General features: G+C 43.7%; 1 protein-coding gene and 1 long non-coding RNA gene across 12 annotated transcripts in view; one reads left to right on the top strand and one right to left on the bottom strand.

Moving 5' to 3' along the window:
• The window catches only part of LOC118319197 (lymphoid-restricted membrane protein), a 32,488-nt gene that overhangs the window by 1,990 nt on the left and 16,810 nt on the right, over nt 1-13,688 (top strand). For all 7 annotated transcript variants that reach the window (XM_035649398.2, XM_035649418.2, XM_035649404.2 and 4 more), the window contains exons 2-19: nt 455-1,197; nt 2,170-2,280; nt 2,975-3,155; nt 4,035-4,093; nt 4,189-4,264; nt 4,374-4,532; nt 4,638-4,755; nt 5,156-5,206; nt 5,309-5,386; nt 5,620-5,676; nt 5,812-5,871; nt 6,486-6,550; nt 7,226-7,319; nt 7,855-8,001; nt 8,663-8,764; nt 9,445-9,596; nt 11,041-11,152; nt 11,881-12,163. In XM_035649398.2, the coding sequence (XP_035505291.2) occupies nt 495-1,197; nt 2,170-2,280; nt 2,975-3,155; nt 4,035-4,093; nt 4,189-4,264; nt 4,374-4,532; nt 4,638-4,755; nt 5,156-5,206; nt 5,309-5,386; nt 5,620-5,676; nt 5,812-5,871; nt 6,486-6,550; nt 7,226-7,319; nt 7,855-8,001; nt 8,663-8,764; nt 9,445-9,596; nt 11,041-11,152; nt 11,881-12,163 (2,608 nt within the window). In that variant the 5' untranslated portion in view covers nt 455-494. The remainder of the gene's footprint in view (nt 1-454; nt 1,198-2,169; nt 2,281-2,974; nt 3,156-4,034; nt 4,094-4,188; nt 4,265-4,373; nt 4,533-4,637; nt 4,756-5,155; nt 5,207-5,308; nt 5,387-5,619; nt 5,677-5,811; nt 5,872-6,485; nt 6,551-7,225; nt 7,320-7,854; nt 8,002-8,662; nt 8,765-9,444; nt 9,597-11,040; nt 11,153-11,880; nt 12,164-13,688) is intronic.
• Nucleotides 4,621-13,657, bottom strand: LOC118319279. 5 transcript variants are annotated; one of them, XR_007031750.1, is made up of 5 exons: nt 13,448-13,657; nt 7,815-12,118; nt 7,660-7,717; nt 5,287-7,005; nt 4,621-5,149 (listed from the first exon to the last, which is right to left on the bottom strand). It is a non-coding gene; the product is annotated as an uncharacterized LOC118319279 (long non-coding RNA). The 5 variants fall into 5 exon arrangements; XR_007031751.1 differs by having other exon boundaries at nt 4,621-5,802; nt 6,698-7,005; nt 13,448-13,656; XR_007031752.1 differs by having other exon boundaries at nt 4,621-7,005; nt 7,815-11,135; nt 11,843-12,118; nt 13,448-13,655.

Raw genomic sequence — 13,688 nt, 5'->3', positions numbered from 1 at the left:
CCTGAACTGTCAGTCAGTTGACACAGCAACCACTGACAGTGGGGGATTATGGGTGTTGTTTAATGAGCAATTGGTCAAAGGCGCCAAAATGGCTGATAGTTTACGATTTTATTTTATTTGTAATTTTGAGCCCCCACCTTCGCTGTAGCTTCTGAATTTTAAGAGAAATATTTACCGTTTGTCATTTCATTTAGATCCGCTATTTCCTATTAATCTCTGTATTCCAGACACTCACTTTATTTCCACATCACAGCTCTACATGCTAATTTTCTCATTCTATTCTGGAAGTTAATTCAAACAGGGAAAATACTGTACACTGAATGTTGCCGTCATCCACAACATCCAGGTGTTTTGACTGGTCCCTGACCAGAAGGATAACCAGGGCCTTCTGTGATTTTATGTATAGAATCATCTTGTCTCCATTTTAAACAAAATATTTCTGTTTTCTCCTCAGACATTAGTCTCTTCAGCACTGCAGCCCGGCCATCAGCAGCATGGACTATTACACGCCCCAGCCGAGTCGTCGGCACAACCCAGTGGACAGCATCTGCCGTAAACTGCAGACCATTCAGTGGCGCGGTGACCGGGAGCCCAATACGCCTTTCCAGATCCCCAAGCTCTCCTCGAGCAGCTACGACAGCCCCCAGAGCGGCCTCAGGCACAACCTGGAAGCTATCCTGAAGAAAGGGGCCCTCTACAGAGACGAGGGCGAGAGGGGGAAGGAGAGGGTGAAGGAGAACGAGAACGGGAAGGAGAAGGGGAGAGGAATGGGCATGCCGACCTCTGCAGCTTCCCAGAGGAGCAGCGTGGGTGTCTCCGTCCCTCTGTCAAGCCCGTCCACCCCTGCGTGCAACCCACCCACGCCGGCTAACATCACATACACAATCACTAGCACGCTGGGCGAGAAGAGAGGTCCAGACGGGAGTGATGTACGACATCGCAAGACGTGGCAGAGGTATTGTTCAACACCCACGGGCAAGTCCAACGACTCCCCTTACTTTACCTTCACACGGGCACCTCCACCTGTGCAGCCCGAGAGCGAGAGGCCAAGCAGCAGCAGCCCGCCTCTGTCCCGTACCTTCACTCCGGGTCACAGCACCCTCTCCTACAACCTCAACTTCTGCGCTGCGGACTCGACGGAGTGCGAGCTGCCCTACCCTGCCCTGGTGGTAAAAAGACTGTCCATGGGAGGTGGAGGTAGGGAGAAGCAGCTGTGGTGTGCAGGATGTTTTCGCAGCGAACACAAAATCAAAATTGATTTACAGTCAAAACTTAGCTCAAGGTCCACTTACTATATTGTCCATGGCTTTCAGCCAACGTCTCATGGTCTTCTCCAGTAGATGGAGTTTTTCCTGTGGATGTGAGAAAGGTGTGGACCTCTGATTAAGATTTTATTCCGTTGAACAAAAAGTTTTACTTTGCAGTTTATCATTGGCACCAGCAAGAAATACTTGAAATAAAAATTAGACTGGAAATTTGGCATCCGAGGAGGATGTTTAATGTTTTCCAAAGTAACATTCTATGACCCCACAAACAGGGAATCTGATAGTACTACATTGAAATATTAAGAATAATACAGAGAATGTAGCTATTTTACAGAAAATATGTGTAACCAGGAAAATCTAATATTTTCTCAAAGGCTACAGAACTCTAGATCCCTGAAAGCTCCAGGCCATACGCCTTTTTCGCATATATTAATTTTAGCAAAATCTAGTTCAAAACTTACATTATATTTGTATTGTGCTTCCACATTCCACATTCATACATAGAAATTGTTATGTTAAAAAATATATGAGGGATGAGATATAAATCTGAAGGCACTGCACAGAAAGAGGTCAGCAGACTTTACCTCTCCTTTATGCAGTTTCATTATAAATTGAATACTTTTAGTTTAAGCTTGCACTTTAAAGACATAGTTTTTTATGTTGTTTTGTCACTTTATGGACTACATAAATGACCAAACAATCAAAATAAAATGAATAGTTAAGTCAGTAATAAAAACAAAGCAGTTATGTGTTGACTTGCCTTGTGTGTGCCAGGCTTTTCTACCATTACAGCTGCTGTTGTGCCTGAAGTTGTATCATGTGCTCTGTGTGTGTGGTGTTTGTTTGTGTGTGTGTGTGTGTGCGTGCGTGCGTGCGTGCGTGCATGTTGCATATTCCTGTTCAGGAACATCAGTGGGCTCTGAGAACAGGAAGGAGAATATGGCAGAAATCAGCCTCATCTGTGAGGAGAATCTGCTCGATACCATCTTCCATGCCTGTGACACCCATCGTCGAGGTACACACACACACACACACACACACACACACACACACACACACACACACACACACACACACACACACACACACACACACACACACACACACACTCACTCTGATTAATGATCACACGCAGAGACTTCCATCAGCCATATGACAACTATGACATGTTTGTCTGCCTACTGGGCACAAATAATTCCCTCAGCTTCCGGCAGAGACACAGTAGAAGTATAGTGTCCATATTATCTGTGTCTTCTTCTTGTACCTGCCTTCTTTATAACAAGATCCTAGATTTAAGACAATGCTTTTCTGAAATGAAACATCTTGTGCAGCAGAGGTATGGCATTTGGAATCTCTAAAGACTTAGGGAGGAATGGTCATTTTTAAAAATGTTTTGTTTATTTTCCCTTAACCTCTGGATTCCAACCCAGGTTGTGGTCCCTTCGTTTTTTTGCTATTCAGGTGATAGGTCAAGGTTTTATTGCAATTAAATTTGAATATGTTTCAGCACATTTGTGGAAATATAGAACATTTCTGTCAAATTTAACTTTGCGTTTATGTCAGGTTCTTTCTGAAGTCTTGACGTATCAAAATTGTCCGGGGGGGATTTTAAAGTGTGTAAAAAAGGAGGAAAATATTAATGTTAATGTTTCTAAGTGGAATTCTCCAGATGTTATTTCTTTTTCTGAAATGTCTCTTTGAACTTCAAGGGAAAGTGTACGTGTCTCACATTGTGGACTACCTGCGGCACACCACCAGTCGAAGCTCAGAGGACAGCGGCCTGGAGGAGCTCTGCAACATGCTGGATCCAGAACACAAAGACGTCTCCATCGACCTGGACACCTACCACGCCGTCATGAGGGAGTGGATTGACGACCGCCGCAACAGCAGGTAAAGGCAGACGTGCAAAAACAAATTAAGGACTTGTCCTCTCCTTCCCCTTTACCGTACACAGCTTTTTATTTAGCACAGGGAACTGTTTAGGTTTTTAGGGTTGAGTGTTGAAAAGCCTGCAAATTGAGTTTAGTTTTGTGATGAAAAAAATATTCAAATACTATGCACTTATGAAATATGAGTTTTATCATCAGATGCCATGTTTTTGTGAGCTGAAGTGGTCTTTAGAAATATTAAGCAGTGCTGTTATGTACCTACTGTACATGCTGGAGCAAATAATCTCTTTTTAGGCTGTTAGTATAATAAATCAATAGTGGATTTATTGTTGGATAAGAATATGCTTTCTGCTCGTACTTCTGTTCATGTTTTTGTCACTCTCAATTTTGATTTGGAGATATGTTAGTTGAAATTGTTTTACCTAGAAACGTAAACATTTCAAAATAAAAGTGGTGCCGGGTTCAGAGGTGAAAGTTTCTAGTTTAAAATGGGATTGTGACCAGATTTCTCTTTTATATTTATATATTTTTTAAATTTGTGTTAGCAAATGATGTAGCCATAATGCAGGTGGATGACAAAATGAGCTAAAAAAATTAGTTTCCAACCTCTTCTACATGGTGTAAAAAGGAGAGGACAGCTTGCACCGTCTTTACTGGTCCTGTGGTTTCTTTTTAGACTTAAGTTGCTAATATATTCAGTTTGAGTTATGCAAGGAGACAAAGTTGTGTAGGTGGGACATGCATCAGAGGAGAGATTAACTCTTAAGCTACTTGCAAACTCAAATTGTCTTTTTTACCAGACTGCCAGATTCAGGTGAGAGATCCATGAAAGTAACTGATAATCTGACGTTAGATTTTTTTAATTTTTGTCGTTTCTCAGGGAAGATTTGACCAATGACGTCACTCAAGACTCGGTCAAACTCAGAGACAGCTTGTGTGGTGAGTGTTCATGTTGCACACTTGCATGTTTGCTTTACATTTCCGTCCGTTGTACATGCATCTAATTGTGCTTACACTGTGTGTCTGTGTGGTAGCCAAGAGGTCGATGCTGTTCAATATGACCTCAGGAAGCTTGGAGGCCTTCGGAGGGGAGGCATCCAGAGCAGAATTGTAAGTGACGTGTCCCTGTATTTGTGTGTATTTCCAGCCACACATGTCCTTGATTTATACAGCTAGGTTTCATTGTTCCTATTCTGTATATGTGTGTCCTTTTTCTCAGTGAAACATCCGAGCTGGTGTATTGTGTCGCTGACCTCCAGATGTGTAACCAAAAGCTCCTGGAGGAGGTGAAGAAGCTGAAGCAGGTGGCGGAGGGCATGGAAGACAGCAACCAGAAGCTGGCGGAGGAGAACGAGGACCTACGCAGCCAGGCCAGGGTGTAAGCTGCGCTGCCTTCCTCGCATGCATGCACGTACACACACATTTTCACCGGAGCACTCGAGTGTTTTGTCCACTCCCATCTGTGTTCATCCTCGTCGCGCAGTAACCAGCAACTCACCCAGAAGGAGAAAATGCTGAAGGACGAGGTGGAGGAGATGAAGGCTACTCTGAGTTGTACGGAGGAAGGCAGAGCTCGCGCCTCCGCGCACAGCAAACACGTGGTCAGTCCGGCAGCACATAAAGGGTCTATAAAAATACATCCTGCTTACAAAAGAGAATGAATGTCTTTTGTTTGTTATTCTCACACTATTTACAGACAAATGCACCTAAAAAAAATACTGTATTGTAGACCACAAAAATAAATACTGTCTCTGAGACATAACTTTGGTCATACACAATATTAACTATATTAAAAGATTTATTTTGTCATAAACTTCTCTATGTCCCTGATTATATTTGAAATTAAGTTCAATGTATTCAACAACAAATTATTTTTGAAAATTCTTAGCCAATGTTCTTAGATATTAGAATATTTTATATATATATATATACAAAGTCTGAGGACAAAGGACTGAGTGTGTGTTTCCAAAGACGCTGTTGATGGATCTTCTGTTTCTGTAGGAGAGAGAAAACCAGAGTCTTATTGCCAAGATTGCTTCCCTTCAGGAGGAGGTACTTCACTGACCTGACTTCACAAGGCATCGCCCGTTCACAAATGGCTCACAGAGAGTATATTGTTTGTTTGTCCTCACCACTTCTCTGATGGCTCCACAGAACTTCAAGGTCACCATGGAGACGGACGAGCTTCAGAGGAGAATAGCAGAGCTGTGTGACATGAACGCTGACCTTCAGGTACCTTCTTTTTTTTGCAAAATGTTTTTATATTTTTCCACACTATTATTTCATCTTTATCCTGCTGCACCGTAGACCTCTCCCACAGTGTCCTTCTCTTATTCTCTCTCCCACGCACACAGATTTTTATTGCGTGTATATATACCTTTGCATTGTAAATCCATCTCAAGCTAATTAGAAATTCTGCGAGCATCCTTTAAGTTGTTATGTAACCACTCTCTCCCGGTCCTCAGGTGCAAATCCACTCTTTCGATAGTGTCGTCAGTGAAAAGGAAGCTGTGATCCATGGGGTTGGTGTTTTTGTCTGGTTTTATTATTCATCTCATTCCTCTCTGTGATCCTCCTTTCAAAAAAATCACTTGAATCTTGCTGTCTTCTTCCGTTTGTTTTCAAACTCGTCCTGTTTCCTTTGCCTCCTTTCACAGAAAAGCAGACAGATAGATGAGCTGAAGGCAGCAGTGGAGGAATACTCCTCCATCACAGAGGTCAGTGTGTTGCACATAATATCATTATTTCAACTTCTATGCCTCAGTAAGAGTTTATCAGAGAGACTCTTTTCCTGCTTTCATCCATTTCTCTTGGCCTGTTTTTAATTTGTGTCAACGCAGACATTATATGTGCTCCACTGCTTTTTTCTTTAGCGGATTCTCACCGTCGTCCTGTGCAAAGCGATGGAAAATCCTTGTGTCGAATTTGAATTTGGAAAAGAAGAGCCACAGAAGACGTTATCAGATGTATTAAATCTGGATTTTTTTTTTTTTAAATAGCACCATTTAAATCAGATGAGAAATATTGACAATATCACCCAGCTAGTAATTTTGATTTCTGTGTGAATATTTAGGGGAAGATGCAATTGTACTTTAACAAAGGAAAAAATAACATTGTTGTATGTTAGGATGTTTACTGTACAATTATCAGCATGTGAATGGAGACTGTGTGAATTCGATCACATGCTGTCCTCTCACACACACACAGGTCCTGTAGTTTACAGCTGTGTGTTGTTGAGGAGAAAAAAGGGGCATGCTGTGTAGTTGACCTCAGGAAATATCTTAATGCGATGGACTGAGTCCTGGTCGGTTCATCTGTTTGTTCATTCCAGCTGCTGAGGGCGGACAAGAGCAAGCTTGAGAGCCAGATGCAGATGATGCATCCAGACCTGGCTGGGTAAGTGAACCCAACAATCACCTGGTAGTCGGGTTGAGGTAGTGACATTGAGGGGCTGAGGCACGAGTGAGGGGAAGATGGATAGGCGGATCGTATGCAGGAATATTACTGGACCACTTTGGTCTTGATCTACATCACGACCCTCACCTGTCAGGGTCAGGAGCTTTAGATGGTGACCGAAGAGTGAGATTGCAAATTACGAGAAATACGTTTCCTCCGCAGCGTGGATGGGTTCAGCCTTAGAGAGGGAGCTTGCAGTAGAGGAGTTCCTCCTCCACGTCGAAAGGGGCCAGTTGGCAACTTGTCCCGATGCCTCCTGGGCAAACCTCCTACCAACTGTGAGGAAACCCAGGGGTAGACCCAGAACTTGCCAGAGGGATCCCCCAGGAGGAGCTGGAAACCATTGATGGGCGAGGGGGACATCTGGAACACCCTGCTTAGCAGGCTGCTGCCACCTGATTTTGAATAAAAGGAAGAAAACAAATAGATGGATAGAGGGAGGGTTGACTAAGGGAGTAGACATTTGTTTTGTTTTTTTCAAAACTGTACTTTTGTTATTTTTTAGGGGAGAAACCACTAAAAAAACACTTGTTTTGTCCTGATCTGTGTCCTTCACCACCTTTTCTAATGAATGTCTTAATGTTTTTCTAACGGTTGCTCCTCCAACTCTCACAGGGCTGGCCTGACCCTGTCGGTGGCCTACAGGTTGAACCAGAGCACCTCAGGATCCCTGCAGACAGAGCTGGCCCTGGCACAGTCACCACTGGAGGTCAGCACTCCCCTGCTCTGGCTGCCTTTCCTTTTATTTGTCCTCTCTCTCCCCGCCATACATTTATTGTCATATCTCTTATTCATTTGCTCTTCCTTCCTTCTGGTATTTATCCTCATTTCTCTTTACAGTCTTCAATCCTTTTTAGTATATTATTCCTGATGAGAGAATTCATAGCCGTGATAACTCTTGGACGTCTTCCTTCAACGCACGCTACACAGAAACGCCAGTCCCATTGAAAATTTTCCCACAGCACACAGTAGCATCATTTTTGGGTCATGTCAGTTTATAGTGTCATTCTACCCAGCTGCTGTTCTGTTCTGAGAATTTTCATGCCTACCATCAGGTGATTAATCTGTGAATTTTTCTTCCTCAAACTGTCTTGCTTCCCACCTATTCTGCACAAAAAACAAAACACTGTTAAACATTATACTCTGCTTGGCCATTTGCCATACACTTGTCCAGTTCCTTTGCAATAATTCTACTTTAGGTTACCGCGGTTTAGGTGTCTTTTTGCTATTGTTGTCTCCCACAGGCTCCCCATGCAGTCGACCAATTGTCTGCTACTTTGAGCATCACCTCTCCACTGGATGAGACGCTGGACAGGGAGGTGTTTCTGATGCTGCAGGGACCCAGTCCTGAGCAAATGGCTGCGGACTTCAGAAGCTTACTAAACAAACTGGTAACCAAGTGTGATCAACCTTAAAACTCAGATTGGGGACAAGTAGCATCTTTAAAAAAATTTCAAAGAAGTCTTGCATACATTTGAGATAAAATGAGAATCTGAATGTCTCTTTATCCCAGTCAACGCAAAGCCAGCGTGGAATTGGTCGTTGAATTTGTAGAAATCGTTTTTATTCAAAAGTTTAACTTGACTTGTTCATTGTGCCTGTTTGCAGTCTGTAGCTGCAGCTACCACTCGCTGCGAGCTATGTAGACAAGACAATGTACCAGTTACAGCTCGAACAGAACCACAGTGAGGTTACTGTGGAGAAATGACTGATCTTTGTCTCAAACTCAAAACTAAACTTAGTCTTACTGTAAGTCATTTGTTTGTCTGCTTCTCTGGCTGCGTCTGGATGATCTTCCCCTTCCTTATGAAAGACCGTGACTATTATGTTGAGGTGCATAAAAAAAAAAAAAATCGTCAAAGTTTCAGTACATTTTCAAACGTTGAGATTATTCAAGCACATTTTGGCGTAGTGTCACATTAGGTTCATACATGTCTAGAACATGTACTGTAAACATCTTGCCTTTCTGTATCGATTTTATCTTTTTTATTATTTATTATAATTTTTCTTCTAGTATTTCTCCTTCACAATATGCTTCTTTATGTCTTTCAGAAAATGGAGTTCAGGGAAGAGTCAAACTCTGTCTTATCTACAGTAAGAGGCTTGCGAGACGATCACACACAGCCCAGGGGCAACAGAGACACCGGTCTTGAGGTCTGATACACACTTTCTCTTTCTCTCTCACTCACTCACTCACTCACTCACTCACTCACTCACACTCACACACTTTTATGTTGAGTGTCAGCCCACCGAGTGTACGTATACAGGCTGATTTAAGGCTGAATAAAAGGCGCTCTCAGTTCTTTTTCTTTTTTACGTGAATCACTAAATGCGATCTATGCTTCATCTCCCTCCACCTGTTGCACTCTTTCTCTATCACCGTCTATCTGCTCCTTCCGTCCTTCCCACCTACTATCTCTCCTCTCTAGAGAGCTCACACTTATATAACTGTCCAACAGGCCCTATCCAAGCGGTGCTTTTTAGTCATTGTGTTGTACCATGAACACAACCCACTCCCCTCCTCCCTCACTGCATTTCTCTCTCTTTCTCTCTTGCCCCCCCTTTGTATTGTTGCCTCTCTGCATTCATTAGCCACGTACTTCCATACAGCAGTAAACATGGCAAATGAGACTGAAATCATTAGTGGAACAGTTCTGTCCCAGTGCAGGCCGGGCTTTTTCTCCAGTGTGCTGGCTGCCGAGGGAAGATTTTGTCAGTGAGGTGTCAGAAGTTTTTGGAGGCGTACAAGACAAACCAGCTATTTAAGCCGTGAGTCACTCTGTGTCCGTCCATCCGAGCAGGCGGCTGACCCCTTGGCCTTTGTCTTCCCACAGACGGTGCGGGCCGAGCTGGATGCGAGGCGGGCAGACTGGGCCCTCAGCCTGGACAAGCTGGCCCAGTACACGGACTCTGTGGAGAAGGAGCTGATCAAAATGGCCAGCAACATGAGGAGGTCCCGTACAGAAATCCTCCACCTGTCAGTCAGGTGAGGACTCTCGTCTCTGGCTGTGCATGTTAAAACAGATCTGGGTAGTCAGAAAGCTGAAGTGAGGGATGCTGTGAAAAGAGCAGAGGAAGATTGAAGTTAATAGAATTGCCCCGAGTCTTGTGCAGGGGAATGAAAGACCATTGAGTTTGAGGTAAGAATTTTTTTTTTCAGGCTTCAGTTGCTCTTAGCAGCAGCGATCTCATTGGCTGAGTTAAACCCTTGTGGGCAGCGCTAAGGATTTCCTGGCTAAGTAAGGTAACACTGACACAAGACTATAGTAAGAGAGCCGGAGGTTGATATAAATCTAGCAACGTAATTTCCATCTGAAAAAATGCAGTCTAGGTATAATGAGCTAACTGGTTTAGCTGGCTATCCTGGCTAACCTTCCAAAGCCCATACAAGCCTTTAGCTGTCTCCATGAGCTCGTTAGTGCATGCAGAGCATCCAGGATTTTAAATGCAACATGGTACTGAATTAATAAAAAATCAGTCCGCTAAAGGAGGATTTTATGCAACCAACTAAGTCATTCCTGCTTCAAAGTAATTCATACTCGTAAAACTTTGTCAAAACATTAATCACACCGCACGCATTACTGAATGTCGGATCTCTGCAAGTGTCTGCAAGGTGTGTGTGTGTTTGTGTATGTATGTGTGTCCCTGCTCTCCAGTGCTCCGTCTCAGTTGGCCAGTCAGTTGTACTGAATGGGGGAAAGAGCCGTCAGTCATCCCGACCTCGATGACCTTAAAGGGACCACTTCAGCGGGCCAATTTCTGGACTCCAGTCTGACCGTGTGTGGATGGATTCTCCCTGCTCTCTGTGTGTGTCTGTTTTGCTTGTGTGTTCATGGAGACGGCCGTCCCCTTCAGATATATAACGGAGCTGGTGTGGTACCGTGTCAGACCAGAGAGGGAGAAACCCGGTCAGGCTATCCAGCTGGGATTTACTGGTGCTCAGTTGCCAGGGTGAACTCAGAAACTTTTAATATTTGGTTGGAGGGGGGATAAAAGAAAACAGAAGTAGGGGTCATTGTAGGTATATTTCCTCCTCCTGCTGTGGAGTGTCTGGGACATTACACACTGTTCAGGGTAAAACTGGACTGTAACACAGGGCGAGGATTAAGACTTTGTTGGACACATGTGTGTGATCTGAGATTAGACGGGCAGAGAGTCACCGGATCTAGGAGACTGTGAAGTGAAGGAATCCTTAGTAGGCCAGTCGGAGAACTGGCGCTGGTCACCCTGGGCAACAGAATGGGACACTGCATGGGCCTGCGGATTGGGTACAGTATGTCCACTGTGCTATCTTGCAGGACCTCTGTGCATGTGTTTTTTTCAGTGCATGTGCATATATCTACGGGATTTCTCTTGACAAATTATTTTTCATCAGTTGTTGATTTTTTTATTTTTTTTTAATAACCACGCTTCTGTGTGATTGTTCTCAGGGTGCAGGAGCAGGAGAACCAGAAGCGGCAGCTGAGTGAGGAGCTGGAACAGCTAAAGACGCCCCAGGACAGCAGAGAGGCCTCGTGCCAGACACCTGCACCAGAGGAAGAGGTTAGAGAGAAAGGAAGGGAACTGATATTTAACAAACGGTAGCGACTACTTGGTTCCACCGTTCTCACAAGTAATCATTACTCTGTAGTCGGTGAACATTGTTGTTAGGATACTAACTGACATGTCCAACTTTTGGGAAGTCATCTTCTGTCACTTACAACATTAGTGTTCACTGGATGTAAGGTAAAATCAGGGTTGTAGTGCATTTGTTTAAAAAAATTCACATGCATGTTTTGTGTGTATTAACATTCAGTTATCACAATATAAGTATATTGGATCTTTAGCTTGAAGAGCAGTTACAGTATGCATACACACACACTGCACACTGCTCTTTGCACAAACATGCCCTTCAACATTTATTTTTTTTACCTGCAAAACATAATAAACTCTGTGCTGTAAAATTATTTATTCATTATATCCCTGCATTAGGAAAAAGCTAATGCACTAAAATGATCTTGTTTGTATTCATAAAATCAGGGCTGTCACTCCTAAAAGCTCTTATTACCATTCAGAATCTAACGAATGTTATTTTAAAGAATGGTAAACTGTGAGGTTCCCTTTTGCTTTTCTATATTTTCATGGCATCTTTGTTAGTTAGTAGTTATTATTGTGAGGCCACTGTTGTTGTCACAACTCAAGCCTACAACCTAATTTTCCAACTTGCCTGAGGGAGATTTGTGGCAATCTCACCAAGCTTTAATTCGTCTTTCTCTGTTCCTTTCTCTCAGCCTGGAGATGGAGACCTGGACTGGGACGAAGAGTTCGCCCTCCAAGACTTCCTGAAGAACGAGCTGGCGGAGAGGAACTGCCGGGTGCAAGACGGGCGGACAGACAGCATGCCAGAGGACACGGTGGATAAATTAACCAACCGAGGTGACGAGGAGAACGGGGAGGAGAGGTGGATGGTGGTAGATACAGTCGCAGAGGGAGAGGCCAGGGACACGTCCACTCCCCTGTCTGCCCTCCCTGGGGAGGCCCAGCCCGGTCAAGGGGCAGAGGAGGAAAGCCAAGGTGAGTGTGGACACCAAAATGGACGTAACAACCACCAGGCAACAGCAGTTTAGTGACAAATCAACTAACGTTTTTTCTACATTGTTATGTAACTTGGTGACACAAATAATAAAAAAATATTACTTCAGTCACTTTACTGATAAGTTTTGCTGTAGCTGAGCTGATTATTATTTTTTTTTCGCAGATTAAATGTTCTGAATTATCTCAGGGAAATTTGGGAACTTTGATAATCCACTGTAGAGCGGAATTAGCCCAGAGCTCACTGGAACATCCTAAAGGGGAAATCTGGGCTAAATATAGTTAAATAATTTTCTGGCCCTGTTGTGACCCCGCCGCCGACCATAATCGGAGCGCTGGATCAAACCCGGAAGGATTAACAGTGAAAAAAAATAAGCCTTGACACAACCTCATGCAACAAGAATGTGAGCCAACACCGCATATTCTTACCAGGAGAATATCAAATCAGTATTTTGGTTAAAAAAAAATGCAGACGAAAAAATTTAACGATTACTGAAACGACACATTTTTGTACAAAAGCACAACTGTGATGAGAGACTCGCACAAGGTGTATTTTTTTTTTTTTGATTACTGTAGTTTTAAATGGAAAACTTTTCCTTGTCACTCGAAATTAGTGACCTCTTCAATTAGCGACATGTGGTAGCTGTGAAAGGCGGACCATAATCAAATCCACATTCTATATTAGGTATGCATTTTTTGTCCATTAAATCAAACAAGACCGTCTCAACTCTCAGACCATAGGGACCAAAGACAAAGTGCATAAAAGGTGTTGAATACTATCAGCAGCAATAATTCAGTGGTGTTTCCTACTCATCTTACTCAAGTAACTATTGTGAAGCCAAAAAAAAGAACATGATTTCACACACCCGCCAGTGCATCAGGCCACAGGTGTCGAAATGTCTTACAAAGTCCTTTGCAGGATACAATCTTTTCATGGCAACAGCTTATAGACGCCATTATTGTCTTTGAGCATTGATTCATGTGTGAGTGTGACTGACAGAGAGAGAGAGAGTGTCTGTGTGAGTGGATTATCCCCCAGTAATCCATAGCAGTCACAGGGCACTCAGCCACCCTTGAAGCACCAGTACAGCACACACACTCGCTCTCTGTAAGGACACACACACACACACACACACACACACACACACACACACACACACACACACACACACTCTGGGGGCCTTGGAAGCAGACCCCTGCCTTCTATGGTTGTTGTGGCCCTGGGCTTCTAAAGGTTGTGTGTGTGTGCGAGAGAGTAAGACCGACCGAGTGTGTGCGCGCGGGGTCCGCACAACATCTGAAATCCTCTCTTCCTCAAGGTCCTTCTATGGCCAGGTGTAAGACCGGTCCAATTCCACCAAGTCAGTTCAGTAATCCCCCCATTCCTCTGCCTGCATGAGTGGCTGGAAGGCAGAGAGACAGAACACAAGAGTGTAGATGTGGTCATGAATGCCACCTGAGCCGTGCCTGATGTTTTAACCCCTCTGCCCCTCCCTCGGCACAAGGC

The sequence above is a fragment of the Scophthalmus maximus genome, chromosome 12, assembly GCF_022379125.1.
Source record: "Scophthalmus maximus strain ysfricsl-2021 chromosome 12, ASM2237912v1, whole genome shotgun sequence".
Taxonomy (NCBI): domain Eukaryota; kingdom Metazoa; phylum Chordata; class Actinopteri; order Pleuronectiformes; family Scophthalmidae; genus Scophthalmus; species Scophthalmus maximus.
This window is presented reverse-complemented; position numbering and strand designations above follow the sequence as displayed.